General features: G+C 54.3%; 2 protein-coding genes and 1 long non-coding RNA gene across 13 annotated transcripts in view; 2 read left to right on the top strand and 1 right to left on the bottom strand.

Moving 5' to 3' along the window:
* Positions 1-1,000: 1,000 nt before the first annotated feature.
* LOC307179442 (uncharacterized protein) lies at positions 1,001-14,371 on the top strand. 11 transcript variants are annotated; one of them, XM_079908593.1, is made up of 12 exons: positions 1,001-1,115; positions 2,309-2,373; positions 2,841-2,873; positions 3,454-3,528; positions 4,026-4,062; positions 4,990-5,039; positions 5,754-5,858; positions 10,058-10,087; positions 11,742-11,816; positions 11,933-11,975; positions 12,134-12,174; positions 13,957-14,371. In XM_079908593.1, exons 2-12 carry the CDS (start codon positions 2,313-2,315, stop codon positions 13,977-13,979), a joined length of 573 nt encoding a protein of 190 aa, XP_079764719.1. In that variant the 5' UTR covers positions 1,001-1,115; positions 2,309-2,312; the 3' UTR covers positions 13,980-14,371. The 11 variants fall into 11 exon arrangements, 8 of the variants coding, with proteins under 8 accessions (XP_079764719.1, XP_079764717.1, XP_079764721.1 ...); XM_079908591.1 differs by lacking the exon at positions 1,001-1,115 and adding an exon at positions 1,411-1,888; XM_079908595.1 differs by lacking the exon at positions 1,001-1,115 and adding an exon at positions 1,411-1,888 and having other exon boundaries at positions 12,134-12,150.
* A 399-nt stretch (positions 14,372-14,770) lies between these two features.
* FXYD5 (FXYD domain containing ion transport regulator 5) lies at positions 14,771-24,447 on the top strand. Its single transcript, XM_079908600.1, has 9 exons — positions 14,771-14,945; positions 15,414-15,529; positions 15,618-15,678; positions 17,478-17,558; positions 18,310-18,363; positions 19,687-19,785; positions 22,402-22,470; positions 23,793-23,822; positions 23,902-24,447. The coding sequence occupies exons 3-9, from the start codon at positions 15,618-15,620 to the stop codon at positions 24,042-24,044; spliced, it is 537 nt and encodes a 178-aa protein (XP_079764726.1). The 5' UTR covers positions 14,771-14,945; positions 15,414-15,529; the 3' UTR covers positions 24,045-24,447.
* The window catches only part of LOC307179446, a 50,414-nt gene continuing 42,604 nt past the window's right edge, over positions 18,879-26,688 (bottom strand). Inside the window, exon 3 of the long non-coding RNA XR_013825391.1 lies at positions 18,879-20,195. This is a non-coding gene — a long non-coding RNA (uncharacterized lncRNA). The remainder of the gene's footprint in view (positions 20,196-26,688) is intronic.

The raw sequence follows: 26,688 nt of genomic DNA on the forward strand, positions 1-26,688 counted from the left end.
GCGTGGTTGGTTGTATGCCTGTGTCCTTGACAGTGTTTCTGCTTCTCCATGAGCCCACATAAATGTGTGTGTGCGTCTGTGTACAAATGTACACAGTTTTTGTGCCTTCGCATGCCTGAGATTGTGTAGGAGTGCTGGCTGTGGCGGTGCCTTTGAATGTATTTATGTTTAGTGTGCATGTGTTGGTGTGTTTCTGTACAGACATTTGTCAGTATTGTCCTCGCCAGAGTGTGTATCTCTGTGACCATTTGTAAGAGTGCACAGTTGTGTGGTTGTGTCTTTATACCTCTATACGGGCATCCATCTCAATGAACACGTGTGTGTTGTGTGTGCACAAATGTGTTTGTCTTGGTGTTTTGTGACTGGTGTGAGGAGTGCTGGTGAGTGTCTTTGGGCTTCTCTATGGGTGTGTCATTCTGGATTTGTATGTATGGACATGCATGTATTTGTCTTGTTTCGTGCCTGTTTATCCAGGTCTTTGGGTTTCTGTGTGTGTGTGTGTGTGTGTGTGGTGTGTACCCCTGGGGGACCTCACAGTCAGTAGAAGACAACCTATATACACGCTGAAATGCCCCCCAAACGGCCCTGTGGTGCTGACGAGGGCCCCGCAGGACCCTGGGGTCAGGGGTCAGTGGACTCCTAGGCACTCAGGCCCGGTGACCTTAAGCCCAGGCTGGGCCCAGTTCCCAGGGAGCAGCGTGGAAAATCATTGACACCCACCCTGCCCTCCCAGCTCCGAAGCCCTCTGAGGTGCGGCCGAGGCTCACGTGTGAGTGTGTGTGTGTGTGTTTGAGCGCCTGTAACACAGTCCTCCCTGCCGGCACCTCTTCTCCCCAGCTTTCCCCACGGCTGGCTGCCTACGATTCCTCCCTCTGAGCTGAGAGAGTTAACCTAGCGGGCCAGGGCGGTCTGGGCTGGGGGCCGCCCCCTGGCCCCCCTCCAGCCCGGCTCCAGTTACAGCTGCCGGTTGGGGAGGGTAGGGGTGGGGTGGGGCGGGGAGGGGAGACGGCTGAGGGCAGCGCGGCCAGCTCTGGGCCAGGGGGTCCAAAGTGCTCGGCCCCAGGGCACAGCCGGACGTTTGGGGCCTTCTTTCGGCAGGGGACAGCCTGACTGGGGTGAGCGCCCCCTGCCCCTCCCCTCCAGGCCTCACCCCTGGCCTGGCTGGGCCGCCTATTTTGGGAACAGGAGTGGCTTCCCAGGCAGGCCAGACCCAAGAGGAAGGGAGTGTGGTTGGGACGTTGGGGTTCTCCCAGGGGTGGAAGTGTGGGTGCAGCTCCTCCCTGCTCCTGCTGTGGCACGTGCACCCTGGCTGGGTGTGGGTTTTGGACACTCACGTGTGTAGGGTGTAGGTCGGGCTGCGTCATTGTTTGGGGGTGCAGAAGGCCCAGATAAGGAGTAGCGTGTGCCTGGGTCTCCACCCCATGTCCTGCTCCAACCAGAAGTTTAGGGAGTGGGCGTCGTCTCCATTCCAGCCCCACTGTGTGTGTGTGCGCGCGTGTGTGCATGTGTGCGTGCGTTCCTGCCCCTGGCATCTGTCTTCTATCTCTCAGCCCCACTGGCCTGGGCCGCAGGTCACTCGCCTGGCATTGTCCGTGCATGAAAGATGTCACCCAGAGGCAGGCAAAGGGGACGTTTTCCCTGTTCTCATCTCTTCCAGGAGAGGAGAAGGGGTGGCCTTTCCCACGGGGGCAGCCCATGGCAATGTGGCAGCCCAGCCCCACCCGGGCAGCGTTGTGCGTGACCCCCAAGGGGGGGGAGGAAGGCTGTTGCCATGGTGGCCTGTGCGAGGCAAATTCCTCCAGGGTGAAATGGGAGATATTTATACCCAGGGTCAGGCAGAGAGCGGGCCAGCGGCTGAGGGCAGGAGAGCTGGGATATTACGGACACGGTGAGGCTGTGGTGTGCGGGCAGGTGGGCCCTTGGGCATGTCCTGGCTGCCTCTTCCCTGGCAGCGTGTCTGTCTCTCCACCTGGGTGGGGCAAGGCATCCAGGGTAGGCATGGGGAATCTGGGGCCTGCTGTGGGGACGGCCCTGGCCTGCGGGAGGTCCCTGTGGACTGTGTGTGTGTCTCACCCCTGTCCTTGCTGCTCTGTGACCCCCATGGTGTGGGTTGTTTTCGTGATGCTGTGTCCCAGTGAAGCAGGAGGGTGCCTCTGTTTCTCAGGGTGATCAACCTGGATGATGGACGCTTTTGAAATTAAGTCCCTGGACTGTCTCTGACTTAACAGAGACAGTCCCCTGAAGAGAGTTCAGGCCCCAGAGGTGGGGGAATGAGGGTACAGGTTTCCTGACCCTTGTTGTCCCCCAGGACAATGGCATCTCTCAGCCACATCTTGGTTCTTTGTGTGGGTCTCCTCGCCATGGTCAACGCAGGTGAGTCCGGGGAAGGCAGCCCACTACCCACTTCAGCCCCAAGGGTGGCAAGGGTAGGGGAAACCCTGCAAGAGAAACAAGTTGGAGACTCCAATCTGAACTGAGTCAGTTGAGGCACCAGGAAATTGGGGTCTCACGTGGGGTTCAGTTACAGGCTGGTATCTGGGGGAGGGGAGAGGATGCCCCAGGTCAGGCAAAGGTGGAACGCGGGATGGAGGCCTGTGAATGACGGAATCAGAGACAACCTGTAATGAGACGGAGAGCTGAGGCAGTTAGGTGCCTGCTGTTCCACCCAGGACAGTGCAGCGGGGCAGCTAAGACCCAGAGAGGGTAGGCAGCCTGCTCAGGGTCCAGCAGTCCCCAGACTCTCGGCCCAGGAATGTGAAACCCCCAAAAGGTCTCGTTATGCCCCTCCTTGTCCAGGATCCCAGGAAGCATCCGACCCTGATTTCTTTCTCTCTTTCCAGAAGCGCCACAGGAACACGACCCATTCACCTATGGTGAGGGAGGGAGGGGCACCTTTCTTTGGGAGTTAGGGGGTGCTGGGCTGGGTTTGCCTGTCCTCTCCTCATTCCTCCCCTCCCCCCACCTCTCTCTGTTTCTGTCTCCATCTATCTCTAGACTCAGTGTTTATGTCTCTGTCATTCTCATTCTCTCTCTTTCTCTTGATCTGGCTCTCCGACTCTTTCTGTCTTGATCTCCCTCTGTCTCTGTCTCTCTGTTGGTCTCTGTCTATTTCATCCCTCTCTGTATCTCTGAATCTTTCTCCTTTTACCTCTTAGTATCTTATGGCTCATCCTCTGCTGCCACCTGCCTTTCTCCTCTCCCTGATCCTCACCATCATCCTTCCCCACTCCCTTGTCTCCTCCCTCCTCCTTGCCTTGCCCACCTCCTCCCCTCCCTTTTCTTTACATCCTCTCTTCTCCCTGATCCCCCTTCTCCCACATCTCTCCCTCCTCCTCTCATTGATTTCCTTTCCTCTTCCCCATCCTTCCTCCTTGCCCCTTCCTCCCCATTCTGCCCCTCTACCATCCTTCCTCCTCCCCTCCCTGCATTCACGCTCCTCCTTGCTGCCCACAGACTACCAATCCCTGCGGATCGGAGGCCTCATCATCGCCGGGATCCTTTTCATCCTGGGCATACTCATCATCTTGAGTGAGTACCCCTACCCAGACTCCAGCCGCGAATCTGCGGGTGTCTGTCCCAACCCCGTCCAGTCCCCGCTCCGCCTCCAACCCCGCCCCTATCAGAGCCCTTGGCCCCGCCCTTATTTCTGCCCACCCCGGCCTCACGCCCTCGGCTCCGCCCCTGTTTATGCCCCTCCCCCATCGCTGCTCTAGGCCCCGCCCCTTCTACTCCGCCCTCGGCCCCGCTCCCGCTTCTATCACCGCCCCCGGGCCCGCCCCGTTTACGGCCCCGCCCTCGGCCCCGCCCCTGTTTCTGCCCCTCCCCTTTCCCTGCCCTAGGCTCCGCCCTGCCCCTTCTACTCCTCCCTCGGGCCAGCCGCGTCTCTATTGCAGGCCCAGCACCCCCCTGTCCCTGCCCCACCCTTATCCCCCCCGCCGCTCCAGCCCTGGCGAGCGCGAGCTCTGGCTCGCTGTGCCGCGTAGAGCGTAATCTCAGCGCACTCCTCCCCACGCCCCCACCCACAGGCAGAAGATGCCGGTGCAAATTCAACCAGCAGCAGAGGTAAGAAGCCTCTCTGGGCTCTCACTCATCTACTCCCGCTCTGAAGGAGCACTGGGGGTGAGGCCGGAAGTCCACTCAATCCAGAGCCAGAGAGACCCCTCGGCAAATATGTATCAAGCACCTACTACGTGTCCAGCCCCAAGCCAGGCCTTGGGACCAAGCCACGAATTAACTGCCCTCCCTGCCTGGCTGAGCGTCCGGCCCAGTGCGGGCGGTGGCGATGGGCTCCAACAGACCCACAAATATAAAATCACGAAGCGCCGTAAGTGCTGTGAAAGAAAGAGCCGCGGCGAAATGAGATCACCTCACTTGGCGGCCCAGTTTAGCTCGGAGTCCTGTTTCTAGCTCTCTGATTCATCCTTAAATAAAAATGTAAAGCCCAGGCAATGTGTGAATACCTTGTCGGTATTAAGATACTTGTAGATGTTATTATAAATAAAGGTAGTATTTATTGGGTGTGTCCCACGTGCAGGATGCTGTTTCATGATGTGTTATTTATCCCTCACACCATATCTATAAGGCAGATGCTTTTATTAACCTCATTTTACAGATGAGGAAACCAAGGCACGGGAAGGTGGTCACACGCCCCAAATCGCTCAACTGCAAGGTGAAGGCTCTAGGTTTCTAACCTAGGCCGTCTCCAGGCAATCTGCCCTCAAGTCGCTTTGGCTATACCTCCTTTGCAAATTCTAGTTCCTTCTCCAGCATTCGGGGAGGTACTCTCTGTTACCGGCCTGGAGCGCCTCCTGCCAAACACTTAAACTGCTCCTGGGTGCACTGGATTTTCTGGCGGCCCGGAGCCTGCTCCTCGCCCATCTCTGGGTCTCAGTACACAAGTCTGTGAAATGGGGGCTGCACTGGGGTTTCCCGGGTGTAGCTGCCTCTCTCCTTTTCCATCCCCAATTCCTTCTGCATCTCTTTTCTCAGGACTGGGGAACCTGATGAAGAGGAGGGAACTTTCCGCAGCTCAATCCGCCGTGAGTTTGGGGAGACTTCGGGTGTTTGGGGATGCAAGCTGGTTCCAAGAACCCCTTTCCTGGTCCTCCGTGGGCGCGTGGAGCGGGGGGCTTGATCTGAAACCCGAGGTCGGGGAGTTGCCCTGCTGTGCTCCCACCTTCCAGAGGAGCTGGGGTGCCCCTCCTGCTATCCGAACTCTATGTGTTCCCCCTTAGGTCTGTCCACCCGCAGGCGGTAGAGACACCTGGTGCGATGGAAGCCAGCCAGGTCCTGCAGCTCTGACTAGGCTGGAGGGGGGAGGGGGGAAGGAGGAGGGGGCGAAGGGCTGGGATAGGGGGCTTGGAGGGCTCTCCTGCCTCTTACCCTTTTCACCCACACAGAATTCCCCTGGCACCTGACGCCTCCCACCCACCTTCCGCGCGCCCACCTCCATCTGGACTGTCCTCTTTCCCAGCCCTGCCCCCACAGACTCCCGTCTGCCGCTCAGATTTCCAATAAAACGTGCTTTTCTGTCTTGACAGAGCGGTGTGGATCTGTCAGTCCCTTCGCGCGGAAAGCCTGGGCGCCCCCTTGGCCCCGGCAGAGGGCGCCCCCACCCTTGGGGAAAGGGCGGGGACGTCGGCAGTGGGCGGGGGCGGGGGCGGGGGTGGCCGGGACGGGGGCGGGCTCTCCGGGCCCCCATTGGCTACGGCCCCCTCCACACCAGGGCTCCCCCCATCTCCCCCCGACAACAGTCCGTCCCGGTTCCAGCTGCTGCAGCCGCGCCTTCACCGCCTCGGCATCCAGCCGACCCCTGCTCCGGCTTGGCATGGCGACCCCGACCCAGGTCACCACAAAGGGTGAGCGTCGCCTGGGGAGAGGGCGCAGGGGGGCTCCGGGATCTTAGAGCTTAGGAGAGAGGCTCTGGGGAGATTCCAGTACTGGAAGGGGAGGGGAATGGGGAAGGGGATGTCCCTTCGTACCATGGGCGGAGGCCCCTGCAGTGCACCCCTTGGCACCCCTCCAGGCCTCTTGGACACCTTCTCCCGGTGGTGTCGTTCCTGTGCGGGACCCGTGGTTGGAGAGCGGCAGTCCCCGGAGAAAGGATGCTCGGACCGGTAGCTATAGCAACCGGGTGGCTGGTCCAGCACAGCGGTGGTAGTGGACTCGAAGAGATGGGCTTCGAAGGTGGGAGCGGGTGGATCTGCAGCCACAGAGGTTCTCGCAGATTTCAGGGGGGTAAGGGGAGGGGGTCCGTATGCCTCTTTTTTTCCTAGTGCTGGCACCTACGGTGGGTGTTTCCTGAAATCTCTGACAGGCAGGTTCAGTAGGAAGCAGGGAGAAAGAGGGAAAGATAGGAGCTGGAGGAAGTGAGAGAGAGACAGAGAGAGAGAGAGAGAGAGCAAGAGAGAGGGAGACCGAAAGGAATACAGAAAGAGACTGACAGAGAGCCTGAAAGAGATAGAGACTGAGAGACAGAGGGACTGAGGCAACTATGGAGAGGGAGGCATAAAGACACAGAGGGGGAGAGAGAGAGAGAGATGGCCCCACAGCGTGAGAGGGAAATGGAAAAGAGAAGGGAGGGTGGCACAGGGTGGGGCCCGTACCACTGCAGTGAGCCCCCATGGGCAGGGATGGGTGTCAGGACCCTCCTTCCCAGCCCACATTCGGGGTGTTGTCTGGTCCGAAAGGTGCACTTGGGTGTGCACACAGATGCCCCTCTCTACCTCCATCGCCCACACAGATATTTACATTTCACACCATTAGCCCAATTGTGCACCCCCGAAATACTGACCCCCCCAACAGCCCCCTTTCTTGAGCCTGCTTCTGCAGATAGGCAAGGGGAAGGATGCTTCCATGGTGGGGGAGAGGTGGGCAAGGGAGGGTCTCTTGCGCTGAGAGCAGGGCCAGGGGAGAGGCCAGCGGTGCTGAGGAACCTCTGGCAAGTGAAGGGAACCCCAATTCCACTCTGATCTCTCCTCCCCTGCCTGCTTTCCTGGGAGGTGGGGGCTGCTGCACTGAGCCATATCTGCAGAATTTGAAGCAGGGCGGGGGGGGGGTGGGGGTGGGGGGGGCGGCTGCAGAGGCTGGAAGCCACCCTAGGGAGAGGGGGCAGGGCTGAGGCAGCAAGCCTGGCGGGAGCCTAGTGCTTCCTTTCGTGGAGATGGTGGTTAGCAAGATCGATGGCAGCAGACGGGCAGAGGTGGGAGGACAGATGCCTCCACCTCCCCACACCCTTTCTCCAGTCACAGCAGGAGAGGGGACCACAGGTCTTGGGAAACCCCGGGGGAGGAAATGCATGTTGCCTGTTGCAAACCACTTAATGAAATTAATTAATGAGTGAATGGATTGTTTTGGGGCGGGGGATGGCTCCCGCATCCCCCCATCCCCCACCCCATCAGAGAGCAGGAGGGTGTGTTGGGGACGAACAGAAAGAAGATGCAGGAGCACAGCTGGGCCTGGGTCCCTATCCCTAAGAAGGACCCTCCGCTTGGCCAGAAGCCAGTCCTGCAGAGGCAACAACAGGAGGTACAAAGGGAGCAGAGGCAGTCAAGTTTGGCCCCAGAGTTAGAAACCCAACCCCCAAGTCCCACACAGGACCCTATCCAGCCTGGGGTACCCAGACCCATCAACTGTCTTCACCTCTCAAGATGCCCCAGTTGCCATAGTAACCACCTCCTTCCTGATGTCTCCTTGGCAACTGGCCAGGAGTGGTGCACATTCCTTCTCCTGCCTCCTGGCTCCACCCTTAGCTCAGTCTCGTCCTGAGGACCCAGATTGCTGGGGCAGCAGAGACCAGAAGAGGAACTTCTGCATGGAGCAAGGAGCACCCAGGGAGGAACCAAAGAGGACTCTGGGGCAGGCGCTCACCCACTGGGCTTCTGTGATGGTTTGGGGAGGCAGGATGTGTGGAAGCACAGGAGACAAAAGCAGGATAATTCAACTGCTCCACCTCTGATGCAGTCTCCCTGCAGCCTAGTAGGAGCTCATTCATTCATTCATCCATCCATTCATTCATTCTAGAAAACTTCTTTGAAAAACTTTATAAATGCCAGGATTAACAGTAGAGATGAATCCAATAAATTTACTCTCCATCTGGTGGGGGAGCTAAGACAGAGCACAGATGGCTCTAAACTAATGTTTCCCCATCCTGATGCTTATGAGTACCACCTTCATGATTTTTGCCCTGTCCAAATGTTCCCCACACTGATATTTATTTAACATTTTTCCTTCAAAGAATTAACTTTTAAAAAACTTTGTTAGCTTTATTTTATACTGCCACCACAAATGGAAAATCAGGATTTTTTTTTTTTTGGTCTTACACTGAAGGCAAGTATTAAAATGATCTTAAACAGGTGACTTCACTTTTCTGAGCCTCAGTGTTCCTCTTTTGTGGAATGAGGATGAAGATAGCGCCTATATCAGAGAGCTGCTGTGAAGATAACTGTGTTAATGTCTGTAAAGTGCTTAGAAGAGAGCCTGGCATGGACTCAGTGCTATCAAATGCTGCCTAGATAAATAAATAAAGGAGAAAAGCAAATAACATCATAACAGTCTATTTAGATATTGTTGCCTGCTGAAGGCCCTGAACCCAAGGCCTGTTTCATCTTGGGAGATTAACAAGGGTTGGAAAGTGTAGCGTCACATCAGCTCCTATTTAAGACTTGCTCTTTGAAGATTGGACAGGGAACTGAGAAGGGTGAACTTACACACTGTGAGTCAGTGCTAATCAGGGTCTTGCCTGGGTGCCACCTGCATGAGTCAGTTTAAACGAGAGTATACTGTGGTAACAGAAAATCTCAGTGGCTTCTCACAATGAAGGTAGATTTCTCATTTGGACTATATGGCCACCACAGGTCAACTGGGGGGTGTCTACTCACCAAAGAAAACTGGAGAAGCCACGATCTTGAGCATTCGTATCACCAGGCCAAAGGCAAAAGAGAGCTCTTGCGCGGGCACTTAAATGCTGCAGAGTTCATTGGCCCGAATGAGTCATATGTCCCCCTTCCCAACCTCAAGGTAGCCAACCTTCCTGAGCCTGGATAGGGGAAGAACATTAATGACAACATCTGGCATCTCCCTGGCGCTCCTGATACCCCACCCCCACCCCCACTCCCCTAGTGGTGCTTGTTTTGCAGAATCGTGCTCTAATCAAGGCAGAGTGTACTAAAAGCTGTCAGAGGAATTAGGGAAGCATCAGGGTGGGTTTCTTGAATGGGAAGGATGTTCTGCGCTCTCCTGAAGGGGAATATAGTTTGAGACAGGGAGGTGGGAGTTGGGGAAAAGTAAATCCACAGACACACAGACACACACACGTTTTATCCACATGTTAACGTTTTTGAAATCAGAGTGAGTCTTCCAATGGATGAGTATGTTTTCTGTGGTACAGCTACGCACATATGCGTGCATATACACACACACTGGGAAGGTTATTACAAAGTCAATTTTGAATCTTTAAATTGATGTCTGAGAAATAAGTAATATAGGATATAAGTATATATATATAATATAGTATGATATAATATAATATAAAATTTTGGACATCTCTGCTCTGCTGGATTTGGTGTCAGGAGCAAGTGGATGAGAGCAGTAGCCACAGTGCCTGCCTTTTGGGGCTCTCAGATGGCTGAGAAGTTTCAGGGAGTGTTCAGGGGAAGCTGATACACTCAGCAGTCCACTCAGCAGTGGGATTGGAGTCTCAGCATCGTATGCAAACGGGAGTATATATGTGTATTTCAGAAAATGAGTCCATGCTTGCATTAGACCTCCACGGGGGGCTAGGACCAGGACCGCCATGTATGGTTAGGTAGGTTGTACACTGTACAAGGGAAGGTATCGACCAATGGAATGAGTGGGGGCTGGAATCCAGCCTATGCTCCTCTCTTTAAGCTTTGTGTCTGGCCATGAGGCTACATCATCCAGAGCAAGACGTCTCATTATCTGATTTCTACACAGAAACCACTGGACCAGTGGCCCCATCAGGATCCTCAAAAATGTTAAGAAGCTCATTGTTGAAATTTTTTCCCCCTCTCTTTCTTTCTCTGCCTCCTTGCCACAGTTCCTCAGGAACCTGACCCATTTTACTACGGTGAGTGGCAGATGCTGTGCTGAGGGTACCCTGGGGCTGGATGAGGGGTGGCTTTAGATCCCCATGGGTCACTGCTGAAGTCGCTTCAGCTATGGCTACACGCTACGTGCTGGCCCACTGGCCATGTGACCATGTGGATATAATTCACATCGGCTGGGCTCATGGAGGGCCGAGTCAGACTTGGGGAGGGGGTACCCTCTATGGACCCTCTTTAGGCTTCACCAGCACTCTGGGCTGGTGCACTGGGATCATCAGAGAAGCAGACAGCTCTGACACCGGGCTGTCGGGATTTGAATCCTGGATTATCCACTCACTAGCTGTGTGGCCTTGAGCAAGAAACTTTGCCTCTCTGGGCCCTTCTGTAAAATAAAGAATAGTAATGGTTCCTACCTATAAGGACTGTGGGAAAGAGTTACTCGGATGATATCATTAAATCTTCCCCACAGCACTGAAGCTCAAAAAATGACTCCAGGTCCAGCAGAACTGACCCCAGTTCTCCCTCTAAATACCCTCCTGCCCTCTCCCATTGCTCACTCATACCGCTTCTCCATACGCCAAGTTCTTTCCTGCCTCAGGGCCTTTGCACTTACTGTTCCCTCTGCCAGAATGCTCTTCCTCTAGCTCTCCACACAGCTCCTTTTTCTTCTTCAGGCCTCAGATCAAATAATGACTGTCTACTAGCAGAAGCCCTCCTGACTCCCCAGCAAGAGGGGCCACACCCACATCTAGCCATGGTCACATGACTGAGGTTTTTGGTTTTCTTTTGTTTAACACAATATGAACGACAACTCCCTGAGGGCAAGGGCCTGGGCTGCTGCTGGTACGGAGTGGTTGCTTTATAAATTAATATTTTTATAAATGTTTACTATAGCACACTAGACAAGAATAATTCTTATGAAGGAAAATAAAAGAAAGAACGAGATTAGGAAATGTTGAGGACAGCATGGAAAATTCTAAATGAGACAGTCAGAGAATGTGTCACTAACATTTGAATAAAGCCCAGAAGCTGGTAAGGGAGGGATATTTGGGGGAGGAGCTTTCAGGCAGAGGGCCCAGCAAGTGCAAAAGCCCTGAGGTAGGACCAAGCCTGATAGGCTCCAGGAACTGCAGGGAGACTGGTGTGCTTGGAGTAGGGGATTGAGGAGGAGAGTGGAGTGGGATGAGCTCTGAGAAGGGATGGGAACTAGATGGTACAGGGCCTCATGGGCTGTGGGGAGGACTTTGGCTTTTCCTCGCAATGCAGTGGAAGTTGGAGGGGGTGGAGTGGTGTGCTCTGAACTCAGGAAGACCCTGAGCAGACTCAGGTGTTAACAGGATCCCTATGGCTGGAGGGTTGAGTAGGGGGATGGGTGACAGAGAGACCACAGAGAAGGTTGTTTGCTGAAAAATATACATATATATATATATATATATATATATATATATATGCAATAGAGGAAGTTCATATCTTTCTCTATATCTATGGCCAAACAATCCAGAGAAGGGTAAGAGAAGGGTAAAGAGGAGAGGTTAAGGGGAGCGCCCAACGCCCAAGGCCATGCACTTGATGCTCACGTTGACCCACTGGAGGAGCCTGCGGCCTTGAACCCAGGCCAAGGCTCCAGGGGAGCTGAGGTGCTGCCCCCACTTTGATGTCCTCCCATATCTTCCCCAGACTATGACACTGTCCAGACCGTGGGCATGACTCTGGCCACCATATTGTTCCTGCTGGGCATCCTCATCATCATCAGTAAGTGTGACCCCTTCTTGGGCTCCAAAGCCCTGGGCACCTGCAGTTCCCCTGCTGGCTTTTGTCCAGACCCTTATGTCCTGTCTCCTTGTTCTGTTCTGTCTCTGTCCTAACAGGCAAGAAGATGAAGTGCAGGAAGGCGGACTCCAGGTCTGAGAGGTCCGGCAGCAGTGGGGAGAGACGGGGAGGGGTGGGAGCGGCCTGGGGCACAGGGGGGCTGCCAAACAAAAGGGCCCCCGGGGCCTGCCAGGTGCTTCCCAGAAAGCCTGCGCAACTGAGCCTGTTTATGCTTTTCTCTCTCATCTTTGCTTCCACAGCCCAACATGCAAATCCTGTAAGTCGGAGCTTCCCTCCTCAGGTGAGGGTGTGAAAGGGTGTGGTTCTGGGAAGATGGGTGGGAGCAGGGAGGGGAGTCAGAGGGGAAACTGCACTGGATGGCCCTAAGAATGGGGCCACCAACGATGGAGCTGAGACCCTGCCGATCAAACATGTTAAAACATGAAGTTAGCGGGATGTGAAATGTCCTAAAGGGTCCTTGAAACAGCCCAGAAACAAGTACCTAATCTCATAAAAGCAAGGATGAACTAATTCCCCAGATGAGAAAGCCACAGCCTGTGGAGAGAGGGGTCCACATGGGAAAAGGATATTGGCAGTCAGAATGAAGGCGGAGTTGAGCACTAGAGAAGGCAGGAAGATAGAATGTTTTCCAGACTTTAGTGTTCAGTTGGGAAGATCTAGGATGAAATGACTGAGAAAAAGGGAGGAAGGAAGGAAGGAAGGAAGGCTTGTGAATAATTGTATCAAAAAACAAAAAGAGAGACATATAGAATACAGGTTTTAAAAATTGATATTGGAGAGCTTCCCTGGTGGCGCAGTGGTTGAGAGTCCGCCTGCCTGTGCAGGGGACCCGGGTTCGTGCCCCGGTCCGGGAGGATCCCAACATGCCACGGAGCGGCTGCGCCCGTGAGCCATGGCCGCTGAGCCTGCGCGTCAGGAGCCTGTGCTCCACAACGGGAGAGGCCGCGACAGTGAGAGGCCCGCGTACAGCAAAAAAAAAAAAAAAAAAATTGATATTGGAAAAGAGACAATAGAAGAGAGAATATGAGTGTGAGGATGGAAAGATGGAAAGTATAGGATAAAGAGTGAAGAGAATGGGGGTGTAAGAGGAGATGAAGGGTGCAGGAGGGGATAGAGGAAGAGGGGGAAGGAGTCCCTAGAAGGGGTGGAGAATGGAGGAGGAGGGTGGAATGTGGGAGGGGGTGGGGTGAAGGGGGGGTGGAGGGTGGAGGGGGTGGAGTGAGGAGGAGGGGGAGAGTGAGTGCAGGTGGATAGATGTAGGATGTAGGAGGGGGGATAAGCATGTAGATGAAAGATTGTGACTCCTTGGGGGTGTTAATTTTAATTATGTAAAAATATCTCGACCTGTTTTTAGTGGAACTGTGTCCTTTCCAGGGACTTTTAAAAAATCAGAGATGGGAAACTCTGCCTCTTATAAAGTTTTTAGAACTAAAAAAATGGGCCTTGGGGTACTCCATATTTGGAGGATTTGATGTGGAATTTCATGTGTTTAGTTTCATGTTTATTTAATGAGATTTAAGAACATTAATGGGTCACTTTGTGGATGATGGGGGGGTACGGTTGGCCTGGGTACCTGGCCACAGTCTAAGAATATGTACAGAATTCTCACCCATTCCACTTGAATGATGGGCCCAAGTGGGTGGGAGACATAGGAATTCCTGTTGTATCCAAATGTCCCAGAGATGGTGTGCTGGAAAGGAATGGGGGTATAGGAGGACGCTGGGAGCATGGGAGAGGGTTGGAGACTCCTTTTCTGGTGGGGGGACACCACAGAAAAGCCCAGGCTGGGCCAGGGGTCTTCGGCCTCATCACAGATGTGTTCCTCTCATGACAGTGTCCTGTGGGACAGGACAAAAGCCCCAAAGGTGTCCCTCTATGGACCAGATATTAGGATGCAGGGAGGCAAGACAACTTCCCAGGGCTAGCTCTAGGGTGACAGTCTGGAGACCTGACTTCCATGAAGGGGGCCTGGCAGTGTGTGGCAGGGGGCTGCCTGCACCCCTCTTGCTGCCCACTGGAGCTCCATGGCTCTCTCTCTCTCTCTCACTCCCTCTCACCCCAGCCCCTGGAGGTGGCGGCGTGTAGACCAGCCCTGGGCACCTCCACTACTGTCCCTGCCTGATTGCGGGAGCCTGAGGACCAGGTGGAGGCGGTGGGGACCCCAGCCTTGCCCAGGGAGCGCTCCCCTGAATGAGCCGTCCCACCTACTCCAAGGCTGGAGCCGCTGCACCTCCCCAGGCCTTGGCAATTACGACCCCCCAAAGAGCCCGTCTGCATCCCAGACCCAGGGACTCAGGCCTCCAGCTCCTGGGGTCCCGGGAGTCCACCCTCAGCCCCCCACAATCCCTGTGTGCTACTCGCCGGCACCTCCCTGCTCCCCGCACCCTCAGCGTCTGTGTCTTGAGCTTAATAAACGCGCATTTGGTTTTCCCCCTGTTCTGTCTGTGTGCTCTCATCTGTGGGGGCCAAACTGGGGAGGGGACAAAGCTGAAGCTGGGGAGCTGTCTCCCCCATCCCCAGATTTTCCCCCTTCCTCTCCTTCCCCTCCCGCAGCGCCACAGTGGCCGCCTTCTCTCTCAGAGCCCCTCAAGCTTCCCTTCCCTCCCTCAGCGCCACCGCCCCCAGCTGCCCCTTCCCTTCTCATCCCCAGACCCCAGAGTAGACCCCTCCCCCGCTCTCCCTCCCTCCCCACAGGAGCCCCACCCCGCCCAGACCTGCCCGCCCTGCTGTTCCCCACCCCCACCCTCCCCTAGGCCGGGGGGCTGGAGGCCTCCGCCCAGCCTCTCACCCCAGCCCCCCCATAGCCCTCAACGTCTCCCCCTCCTGCTCCCACCCCGGGCTCTGAAGCCAGGAAACCCAAGAGGAAATGACTGAGCCCGTCTCGGTCCCCGCCCGCCAGCGCTCCCCTGGCCACACCCTCCGCCTGGACTCAGCCACTGCAGCTGCCCTCTCCGCACGAGGCTGCCGGCGGCTCGGGACCACCAGCTCTGACGTGAGTCTCTCCTCCGATCTTCCTCCGTCCGCTCCCCTCTGCCCAGGGGCCGGGCTCAGGTGGGTAGAGAGCGATCTTCTTGGCGCCTCTCCGCGCCCCCCCCCCATGCATGCTCCCTGTCCCTCCGGCTCCCCAGTACCTCCGCGTGCGGCATTGCTTCTCTCCTCCTGCCTCAGTCTCCCCAGCTCGCCTCCATCCCTCTCACCCTCCCAGATCTGCCCAGCATCCTGCTCTATTGTCCCTGCAGGGAGGCCCCTAACACCAGCTCACTTTTTCCTCTGAGATCAGGAGCACATTACTCACTCTTCCTCTTTCCCCCTCCTAGCTGACTCCTCTGCTCTGAGGACTGCCCCGGAGGGAGGGACCGAGGTCCTCAGATCTCCTCCGGTGCCCCAGATCCCTCCCCTCGCCCTGCACGGTCAGTCCTGTCTAGCCCTTGAGTGCTTCTCTGCCTCAGCCCCGTGCAGTGGCTGCTACTTGAAGCCTGCTTTAGTCTGATGCTTCTTGTTTTCTTTGGGGACCTGCAGAGGGAAAGAGGGAGCGACTGCTGGCGATCCCCACTTCTGAGACCCTCCCCCTGGCCCTCCTTCCCGCAGCCAAAGACCCTGGCAGGGGTCTCTGAAGCCAGAGGTGCCTGCTCAGGGTAAGGAAGGGGGCTGCAGGGTCCCCGCGGGTTGCCCTGGGCCTGCCTCACTGACATCATGGCTGACCCCCGCTCTGGCTTGCTCTAGATGTCGCCCTTTGGTCGCCTGTGTCTCCTGGTCTTCGTTGGCCTGATTCTCCCCACCAGAGGTAAGGCCCAGCCCTGACTCCACCCTGCTGCAGAGCCCTCAGCCCCGCTCCGGGTGCATGTGTTGCTGGGTGGACGGCTGGTGAATTTGGACGCTCTGTCCTGTGTCCTCAGTCCCCTCCTGAGCTGGCACCAGGAAGTGGGGGCCCCAGTAAGGGGGCCAAGGTTACACCCTGTTTAGGTACCTCAGACCTGGGTGGCCGCTTCCAACGAGTCTGGCCAGGGCCTGTCCTGCTGAGCATCCTCCATTTCACCTCCAAGAAGGACTCAACGGAGTTTGATTTGGCGGGGAGGTGGGTGTCGGTTTCCTACTTGGCAGCCAGGAACGCCGGACTCACAGCAGAGCAGCTCCCTGGGATCCCCGGGTGATATATGATTAGGGAAAAGGGTGAGCTGGGGCCAGCCAGTCCAGGAGATGTCTCACCCTTACCTGAGAAGTGTTTTCTGAAGGCAGTCCCTGTGGGGGGCCTTTGCAGGTGCTTTCTACACGACAGGTGCTTGTTTCAGCTCCAGCTCTACTCTGTGATGCTGTTGTCATGACCATTTTACAGATGAGGAAACTGAGGCTCAGTGAAGGAAAGTGCCCTGTGCCAGAGGCTAGCGAGTGGAGGGGCTGGGCTACAACCCTGGAACCCAGAGCAAACTCTGCACTGAAGCTGCCCCATTTCTCTTTGATGAAATGGGTTTCCTGTGTTCATTCAGTCATTCAACAAGCGTTCACTGAGCAGATTCTATTCTAGGCACTGGGGAAACAGCAATTGCATAAAACAGGAGCTCACATTCTAGTTGGAAAGACACACAGTAACTGACACATCAGTAAATTATATAGTATGCTAGAAGGTGAAAAGTGCTATAGAGAAAAACAGAGGAGAGAAATGAGGATTGTTTAAATAGGGTGATCAGGTAAGACCTCACCAGAAGGTGACATTTGGGCAGACACTTGAAGGAGAGGAGGGAACAAGCCAAGCAGGTATGTAAGGAACGAGTGCTGTCTGGAGAATGTGAGTGACAGCAGGCAGGCCAGGGTTCAGGTTCGGGTTTGGGTTAGGGTTAGGGTGGGAAGGGGCAGGGTGGTAAGAGGAGAGGTCAGAGAGGTGACAGGGGACCGGGTGGAGGGGGGACTTATGGGCCAGGTGAGGACTTTGGCTCTTACTAGGAGTGAGATGCAGCCAGAGGAGGGCCCTGATCTGACTCAGGGGTTCACAGGCTCCCTCTGGCTGTGTGTGGGGAGCAGACTGTAGGGGCGGGATGGGAGCAGGGAGACCAGGGAGGAGGTTGTGTGATGGTCCAGGAGGGAGAGCAGGGAGGCTGGGCCAGGGTGGGGGACAGTGGCTCTATCCAGCACTGACTGCATGTTAAGCAGTGCGGGAGACCTCCATCTCATTTCACCCTCTCTACGGTCCTGAGTAGTAGATTCAAGTATTATCCCCACTTTGCAGATGAGGCAGCCGAGGCTCAGAGAGGGGCTTCACTTGCTCCAGGACACACAGCAAGGAAGTTATTGGGAACAGATTTTGAGATCAGGGCCCTGGCTGAGTCTAGCACCTGGGCTCCTAGGCTAAACTGCCTCTCTCACCCCACAAGGATGGTACGGAGATGCAGGTGCAGGTCGGGTGCTGGGGTATTAGCATTTCTTAAAACACTTCCACCAAAGCTGATCACACATCTGTCTGCTGCTCCGCCAGCAGACAGGACTTCCTGGTTATCCCCCAAAGTTTCAGGAGGGAGGGCAGGGTAGGGGTTTCGGTGAGAGAAGGGGGACCAGAGGCTCCTCCCTGACTTCTCATCCTTGACTTCCCAGGACAGACATTGGAGGAGGCCACATCCATTACTCTAGCAGACCCAGTCACTGAGAACGTTCATGCCCTGACTCCAGCCCCAGGTGAGGAAAGAGGGACAGTCTGTCAAGATCCTGTCATTGCAAATAACAATGGCAACAAAAACCTCCAACTTGGACCAAACGGGATTGTTTGGATTTGTGTAACTGAAAAGTCCAGGGGTAAACCTTCAGGCATGGCTCCGTCTAGGCTCAGATTATGCTATCAGGAACGTGTCTCCATCTCCCGGTTCTGTTTTCTCTGTGATGGCTTCATTTTCAGGCAGATTCTCCTTTTATGGAGCAAAGATGGCCCATAGAGACCTGGAGCTTCTATCCTACCTGCTAAGAATCCAGAGGAAAGAGAATTTCCCCTTCCCCGATCCAGCAGATGCCCCAGAGCTGAGTGTCAGTGACCAGGCTCAGGTCACACACCCACCTGTGAGCGGATCATTGTGGCCACAGGCATAGAAAACTCATTGGCCAGACCCGGGTCTCGTGTTTAACCTCCAACAGGGCTGGTGCCAGGCCCATTGAACCAAGTGGACTGACAGTCAGGGAAGGATGGTTCCCCAAAGGAAGTTCAGGGGGCTCTTACCAGACGCGGGTGTGTGCTGAGTAGGGGAAAAGACATCTGTGGGAGGGGAGGGCCTGAGGCCAGGGAGATACTGGCATCCCATCTGGGCAGTTAGCAAATGGGTGGATTAATTCGTTTCCATGACATCAAATTTGAGTTGCTATGGAAATCCCCCTGTACCTCCAGCCATGCACCTTCTCTGCATCTTCTCTCTTTTCTCTTCCTGTTTCCGGACTCCAGACACCGTCCAACCAGAACTCCAGCCCACGCCTCAGACTTCAACCCTGCAGGCTGGTAATGAGTTGGGCAGGGCAGAGGGTGGGGAGGTGGGCCTGGGACAGACATTGTTGCCCCTCTTCCTCTGACACTCTGGGTCCTTGATTACCCATTTCAGTCCCCCAGTGCTGAATCCCCAGGTTTACTTTGTCGTGGGGCAGCCAGCTAACTCCATTCACTTCTTGTAAAAGTTGTTTGAAATCATGAAAAATAACATGCCTATAGAAAAATATAAAAACCATAAGTGTACAACTTAAATTACTCTAAGTTGAACCCATGTAACCATGAGCCAGGTCAAGGAATAGAGCTTTGCAGACACCCCAGAAACTCCCTGTATGCCAACCCCTTCATTTTCTTCCTTTTATCTCTTTATCTTTTTCCTTTTTTGAATTTTCAAATCATTTCTTTCACCCTTTCTTGGAATATAACAGCATTCAAAAAGTGTTCACCAGTTTTGTCCATTAATGTTTCGTGGTACATAAACACGTTCTCCTTGGAAATAAAAAGAATATTGCAGGTAAGATGAAATCCCTTCATCCACTCCCCATTCTCATTCTCTTCTCCCTCTCTGAGAGGTCCCCACCGTTAGTGTTACATTGGGAGTAGTTCCCCAGTGATACTGCATCACGTGTGTATTAACTGGGGAAAACATACTAATTGGGAGGTGTCGTTGTGGGAGCTTAAGGGTACTGTATGACTGTTGTTCAGCAACTTGCTTTTCTTCCCCATGCAATAATGTGTTTGGAAGCTCTTCCCACGGTCCTATAGAAGCATCCATGTGGGTCTTTTTCACTGCGTGGCATTCTGCAGGGTGCCGGTGCACAGCTGATGAAGCCATGCCCATCTTGATGAGCACATTGGTTGCTTCCAGTGCTTCTTGTTGCTTGCAGTGCCGCAGTGAGCAAGCCTGTCCCCTCCTCCTTGAGCACGTATAGCACAAATTAAGTGCCGGTCATGGTTCTAAATACTTCACCCTCATTCACTCATTCAATCCTCACACAAACCCTCTGAGGTAGAAATGAGCATTAGCTTCGCTTTACAGGAGGCTCAGAGTAACTCACCCAAGGTGTCACCGAAAGTCAGTGACACGGCTAGGATGAGGGTCCAGGAACCTGGCTCTGAAGTTTACCCACGACACGGTGGGGCAAAGGCACACTGATTTGCCCTGCCACCAGCGGCGCGTGAGAGAGTCCCCCTCTCTCATCCCCACAGCAGCACCTGTACATGGATGTCTTTGATTTTTGCCAACTTGAGGAGGGGAGAGGGCCCCTTGCTGCTTTCTGCAGGTCCCTGATTCGCTTCTTTCTTACCCTCCCCTCCTTTCTCTTCCAACCTGAGTAGAAGCAACCCCGAACCAGATGGAGATCCACACCCAGCAACCGACGGAAATGGATGTGCTTCTAACACCAGGTCCGGGGACAGACAAGAGCAGGACGCAAGGTAGAGCCTGGGACTAGAACAGCAACATACGAGTTGTGTTTAATTCTCCATCTAGGTCGGCATTTCCCTGAGTACGTTTCTCAGAGCACCTGTTTGGGGAATTAATACATTTTTCAAAAAAATTTTCTCGGTTTGCGGTCAAAGGTATTCGGGAAACTCTGAGTTAAAGTTAAACACGTTTCTATCTGGCAGGACTTCTCGGAGTTGTAATAAAGCTTGTTTGTAGCAGACATCCCAAGAGGGAGCATCTAGTTTGCAGCGTTTTCCAAACTTGGTAGACTCAGGACCCCTCTTTATTCAGATCCCTTCAAAGGGCTGGTGCGGGAAATGTACCTGTAGGTGTTTCCTTGGTGTAGATCTTCTTAATGTTAGAGCAGGAGCTGTTCAGTTGCAAAACTCGGAAAACCCAACTGGAAAAAAAAAAAAAAGATGTATTAGCGATATACGCTCTGTAAAGTACAGAGGCACCAATTTCAGGCCAGCTGGACTCAAGCACTGTCATCATGACTGACTTGCTTCCTCTCTCAGCTCTGTTTTCTTCATTCTCAAGCGGCTTTTCCCCTCTTAGTGACAAAGGTGGTCCCGTAGCTCTAAGTTTAGGCTACAAACTCAGCAGCTAGAGTGCATCTCTAGCTGAAAGGCCTAGAGTTGACTCTCATTGGCCCAGCTGGGGTTATGTGCCTATGTCTGACCAATGGGAGCCCGGGAAATGAACAGCTCTGACTGGTCAGGCCCTGAGTCTGTGCCCCATGTGTGATCTGCATAGACCAAGAGTCAGGGAAGAGGTGGCTCCCCTCAGGACAAGGGAGTTAATGTTACCAGAGGCGTGGGAAAGGGGGATGAGCAAAAATAAAGGTAATAGGGGGTCTCTAATGCCTGTGTGATGATCCGTATTTGAGAGGCAGCCCCCACTGGAAAGTACTATAGGTTAGGCCACTCCCAGGCTGAGTTGAATGCATGGTTGCTCAGACTGGGCACTGCACAAGAGCACTACCTAGAAGGTCACACCATTCTGCTTGTAGATTTTTTTATCATTGTTACAACTTCCCAGTGATGGCAGTAAAGCATCTCCTTCTGAAAGAATCTGTCTATTAAAACAATTTTACAACAGATGGGAATACGGTGTCTTGGGGAAGGGAGCTTATTTTATTTTGTACAACAGTGGGGTTTGGGGGTGTAGCAGCTGTTTCCACATTTTCCAAATGAGAAAACATCTTCACATCTCTGGATTCACTCACTCTGACTCCTTGCTGACCTGGGTTACCCTATGTGGTATTCCTTGTTCCTGGTTGTACGTGATGGAAATTCAACTGGGTCGAGGGGGGTCAAGGAGCCAAGTGGTAAAAGGCACTGCTGAGCCCAGCGCCCCCAGAGCCTCTCTCCCTTCTTCATCTTTGTCTCTCTTGCACTGGAGCTTGTTTTCCACCTGGCAAGGAGATGGCCAGCTCAGAACTTCCGTCACCTAGCGTCCATTCAAAAGCCCTACTTGGAATTTGAAAGGTAGGGAAAGGTGAGACTGGGTCACATGCTCCCCCTTGTGGCTGGGTTACAACAGGAGACCCAGATGGTCTGGGGAAGCAGGAACATTTCCCCCCAAAGAAAGGGGACTGTTGCCAGAAGAAGGGAGGAGTGAGAGCCAGGTAGACAATAGCAACAGCATGCTAAGGGTTTGCTCCATGCGGGACCCACTGTGCTAAGCTTTCACGTGGTCACTCGTTCACTGCTGACAGCTACCCTATGTGGGAGGAGCTGTCAGTACCCCATTTTACAGGGAAGGGAACTGAGGCCCAGAAAGGTTACTTGGCTGGCCCTAGGCCACACAGTGCAAAGTGGCAGAACCAGAATTTGAGCCCAGGTTCCCACACACCGGAGTGGCCGGGGGGCGGGGCATGAGCACCACATACCACTGAGGCTGTGTTTTATTACATGTCCTGTGGTCCCTCCATCTTTACCCTGGATCTGGCTCATCCCTTTTCTTGGAAGAACTTTTCCTGAACATCTCGTAATCGGTTCCTATTTAGGGAACGAGGTGCTGAGGCTGGCCTGGGGAGCCAGGTCATGAGACAGCTTCTCTGCATGCTGACTTCACACCGGGGCATCAGGCAGGGATGGCCGCCTCACTGAGGACATTTCTCAGTGCCAGAGCGGCAGGTCTTCCCTTGGGTATTGAATTTTTTTTTTTTTAAAGAGAGGAACCCGCTGGTGTTTCTGGTCTGGGAGCAGAGGCAAAATTCAACGTGTTTTCTAACAAGCATCTCCAGGCTCTGTAACTGGGTCAGGGTTCTGGAGGCCCCTGTGTGGCTCTGACAGATGTGACCCTTTATTCCTGATCACGGGGTGGTCCGGGAGGTCCTAGGAGAGGAGCCAGGGGTTCCTCGGGAGTCGGAGCTGTTGGTCCTAATCGGGGGGTGCAGGCTTATTGCAGTATTTCCATACCTGCCACTCCTGGCTGCCTCTGTGGGTGGGAGGCGGGGATACCTGGCCTGTGCCCTGAAGGTAGGCGTGGGAGAGGGGCTTCTCCCAGACGCAGACGTTCAGTTGTCTTTTGTTTCCCTCCACGGCTCACTCCTGCCCTCCACCATCTTCTGGCCACTCTCTCTGCTGATTCCACTCAAGGCCCCACGCCCCCCAAGACTCAACTCCCAAGCAAAAACGTCAGGACGGACCCCGCCCTCCAGCAGACTGGTCAGTAGCTCCCTTCTCAGACTGGACACAGGCTATCTCCTACTCACTGTGTGTTTTTAGCGCCTCAGTACTGCCCAGCACAGAATAGTGCTCAGTAAACAGGGGTCGGGCGAATACCTGACTTCAGGGCTGGTGTTCTTGTGGGTGGGCACAGGGTAGACACACAAGAAATGTCTGAATAGATGAATGAATGCATAAGTGAGTGCTGCATGCCGACGACCCCCAAACCCAATGGCTAATAATGACAATCATTTAGGGACTTACCTGGTGGGCCAGGGGTTAAGACTTGGTGCTCCCAACGCAGGGGGCCAAGTTTAATCCCTGGTCAGGGAACTAGTTCCCGCATGCCACAACTAAAAGAGCCCACGTGTCGCAGCTAAAAGAGCCTGCATGCCACAGTGAAGATCCCACATGCCGCAACTAAGACCGGACGCAGCCAAAAAAAAAAAAAAAAAAAAAAAAAAGACAACCATGTATGTAGCTCTCAGGTTTGCAGCTTAGAAGTTTAGTCTGGGCTTGGCTGGGTGCTTCTCTGGTCTCAGCTGGACTTAACCTGTGCACTGGAGATCAGGTTGGGGTCAGCAGGGAGCTCAGTTTGCAGGGGCACCTTGATTCTTCCCCTCCTGGTCTTATCTTCCACTTCCTGTCCAGCCAACCCCAGTGAACAGATGGAAATGATACACCCACGGGTCATATAGAGAGTTCATTCGTTCATTCAAGCAATATTCATTGAGCATTTATTGTGTGCCGGGCACTGCTCTAGGTGCCAGGGGTACAGCAGCGAATGAGACAGACAAAAATCTCTTCCCTAATGAAGGAAAGGTTTTCATGGGGAGAGAGAGACAATAAATAAGAATCATAATAACTATATATGAGGTGGTTTTAAGCTGCTATCAAGAAAAACGAAGAAAAAAAGGAATAAAAAAGAAAAATGAAGCAGGGTTAGGGTGAGAGAACGACTGGAGAGTATTTTCTGTAAAGGGCCAGGGAGACCTCACTGAGAAGGAGCTGAGGGGGAGCCATGTGGCCACCTGGGGAAGGGAGCTTCAGGCAGCAGGAGCAGCCAGTGCAAAGGCCCTGGGGTGAGAAAGGGTCTGCATGGTCACCAGCGGGGGTGGGGGGGGTGGGGGTGGAGTCCAGTAAGTGAGGGGGGCAAGTGAGGAGAAAAGGTTAGAGGTGAAGGGAACCAGACTGTGTGCTGAGTAAGGACTTCAGTTTTGCTCTAAGTGCACCAAGGCTGAAACCCAGGTGTCTCTGCTCTGACTCTGACTCTCACTCACCGATTCACTCCACAAACCTTTGCTCCCTTCTGTCCCCTCCAGGTTCAAGCGAGGACGACCCCTTCTCCTATGGTAAGTTACCCATGGGAGGCTGTGGGGAGAGGAGGGTGCAGGCCCCTCTCGCCACACGCTTCCATTTCTCTCTCTGCAGATGAGGGCACCCTCCGGAAACGGGGCCTGCTGGTGGCAGCCATGCTGTTCATCACCGGCATCGTCATCCTCACCAGTGAGAACGGGGGTTGGGGGGGAGGGGCATCAGGACTGGGAGGGAGGAGGCCTTGGCTTGGACTCTGACGGAGGGTAGGTTCTTGAAGGCCCCTGAGCAAGGTTGTTTTAAAGGAGGCATATCCATATAAGCCTCGCCAGAGTTCAGTGGCTTAAAATGATAACCATTTACTGAGTTCTCAATTCCGCAATTTGGAAACTTAGGCTGGGCTCAGCTGGATGGTTCTTCTGGTTGCAGCTGGATTTATTCACGTGTCTGAGGTCAGCCGCGGGTCAGCAGGGAGCTCTGCTTCTATGGGCACCTCAGTTCTTCACCTGGTGGTCTTCTCCAGCAGGCTAGCCTGCGCTTGTTCACACAGCGGTGGCAGGGGAATGCAGCTTCCCAGGATTAGCAATAGCGGGAAGCTTTGATGGCCCCGGGCTGCATGAGTGAGGAGTGGTAATGGCTGCGCCAGGGCCTGATGAGAGATGGAAGTGGAGGAGGGGGCCCCAGGCAGGAACTGTGGCTTCAGAGAGAGGTTTCCAGCCGTGCCTCCTGGTAAGCCCACCGGGAGGGAGCGGGGCAGGGGTCGAGGGGATCGGATACCTCAGCCTCTCTCTCCTCCTGCCCTCCTCTCTCCCTCCAGGGCCTGTGGGCTGCGGCCTCTCAAGTCAGCCTCCCAGGGCCCAGTGTCGAGCAGGGAAGGGGGGCAAAGGGAGATTAACAAGTGGAGAAACTAATTTTTTAAGAAGTTTAAAAAATGTTACAGATTAAGGGGCTTCCCTGGTGGCGCAGGGGTTGAGAGTCCGCCTGCCGATGCAGGGGACACGGGTTCGTGCCCCGGTCTGGGAAGATCCCACATGCCGCGGAGCGGCTGGGCCCGTGAGCCATGGCCACTGGGCCTGCGCGTCTGGAGCCTGTGCTTTGCAACGGGAGAGGCCACAACAGTGAGAAGACCACGTACCGCAAAAAAAAAAAAAAGTTACAGATTAAGTAAAACACGAGGGCAACCAGTTTGCAAGCTCTCAGTTAAGCTGTACAACCCACGCCAAGTTTTATGAGTGACCTCTCTTGTCCAACTTCCTTATCAGGAAAATGGGCACAGCCTCAGCTTTTTGCTTTAAGGTGGGAGACGGAACACTGATAGAATTAAAAAGAGATCGCTGATGCGTGTCTGATCCTGTTGAATCAGGGAGTCAAGCACTGTTGCCTCAGTTGTTCAACTTGTGCTTATAGATCCTGACTTAGTGCCAGACCCTGTTCTCTCCCCTGTGGGAAAAGTGAGGCTCAGAGAGTTGAGAAGTTTGTCCAAGGTCACACAGCATAGAAAAATCAGGGAATGACTGGACCCAGGTCTGTGTGAGGGCAGAGCCTATATGTTAGCTCTGGGGCCATAAACTGTTCCAGTGACATTTGTGAGCACCTACTCTGTGCCCAGCCTGTGCTGTGATGCTGGGGGCCCTGGTCCCCACCCTCGGAGAACTCACAGCTGGTGGGGGGATGACAATAAACAGCTCAACACATTAATGAACAGAGTGGAGCAGAGGTACAGGAAAAGAGAATTACCAGGAGGAAAATAAAGATGGATTGAGAAGGATGGGGAGAGGTACTCCCTCTAAAGAGGTAAAATCAGAATGGATTCTGATAAGGAAGATGATTTTTAAAAACAGGTAGAGGGAGCAGCAAGTGCAAAGTCCCAGACGCAGGAATGAGCTTAGCGTGTTGCAATAACCACGGGAAGAGGCTAGGGTGGCTGGGGCAGTGTGAGCAGGAGAGGGGTAGGAGGTGAGTCTAGAGGGACAGGGAGGTGTAGGTAAGGGTGGCAGCCAGGAGATGGGAGAGGGCTGTTTTCTGAAGTCCCCTTTGTTTTCTAAGATCCCCCTCATTTGCTTTGGCCCAGCCCCCTGGCCTTTCTGCTCTCCCTTAACCCCACCTGTCTACTTCTGCCTCAGGGCCTTTGCATTGACTGTTCCTTATGCCTGGAACACCCTTCCTCCATATGTCCATGTGGCTCCCCCCTCACCTCCTCATTGAGGCCCCTCTAGTCACTGCCATGAGGATGCCCTCAGCTCCTGGGTCTCCCTGCATCCTTCCTTGTTTTATTTTTCTTCCCAGCATGCACCACTGTCTGACACATCACTGTATGTGCACTTGACTTAGTTCTTTTTCTCATTGTCGGTCTCCCGCACTAGAAAGCTCTACTAGGGCAGGGATTTTATCCATTCTTGCTCCCAACTGTGTTCCCAGTGCCTAGGTCACTGCCTGGCACAGAGTAGGTGCACAATAAATGTTTGCTGAACACATAAATGACACACAAGCTAGGCTCCTCTGCGTAGGGGTGGGGGGAGGTCCCCCCTGCGGACCTTTGCACCAGCTCTTCCCCCATCAGCTTCTTGTCACTTGCTCAGAGTTGCCTTGGAGCCTCCCGAGGGGAGGCTCGTCCTCCGTCACCCAGATCACCGCAATAATCGATATTGTTCCGACTCATGACTGAACCATTTCCTTCACCTACAGGTGGCAAGTGTAGGCAGTTGCCCCGGTTATGCCGGAGTCATGACAGATGAGTCCGTTGGAAGTGGGCGCTGATGACCCGATGGGCACCCCGAGACTGAGCCCCCGCCGGCTCACCGTGCCTGGCCTCCTCCCTCCCCTCGAAGGACCTACAGACTAGTCAACAAAGCCCAGCCTGAGAGGTAGGACGTGGATGGAGCCAGAGCCGGAACTGGTGGCCTG

Source organism: Stenella coeruleoalba (genome assembly GCF_951394435.1).
Source record: "Stenella coeruleoalba genome assembly, chromosome: 20".
Lineage (NCBI taxonomy): Eukaryota > Metazoa > Chordata > Mammalia > Artiodactyla > Delphinidae > Stenella > Stenella coeruleoalba.

Coding starts and splice junctions, on each gene's coding strand:
- LOC307179442 (XM_079908591.1), top strand. CDS start 1,422: ATGTCCTGCTCCAACCAGAAGTTTAGGGAGTGGGCGTCGTCTCCATTC. Junction 1,889..2,308: donor GCTGGGATATTACGGACACG/GTGAGGCTGTGG, acceptor GTTGTCCCCCAG/GACAATGGCATCTCTCAGCC. Junction 10,088..11,741: donor ACCTGACCCATTTTACTACG/GTGAGTGGCAGA, acceptor TATCTTCCCCAG/ACTATGACACTGTCCAGACC.
- FXYD5 (XM_079908600.1), top strand. CDS start 15,618: ATGTCGCCCTTTGGTCGCCTGTGTCTCCTGGTCTTCGTTGGCCTGATT. Junction 22,471..23,792: donor CCCCGCCCTCCAGCAGACTG/GTCAGTAGCTCC, acceptor TGTCCCCTCCAG/GTTCAAGCGAGGACGACCCC. Junction 23,823..23,901: donor GGACGACCCCTTCTCCTATG/GTAAGTTACCCA, acceptor CTCTCTCTGCAG/ATGAGGGCACCCTCCGGAAA.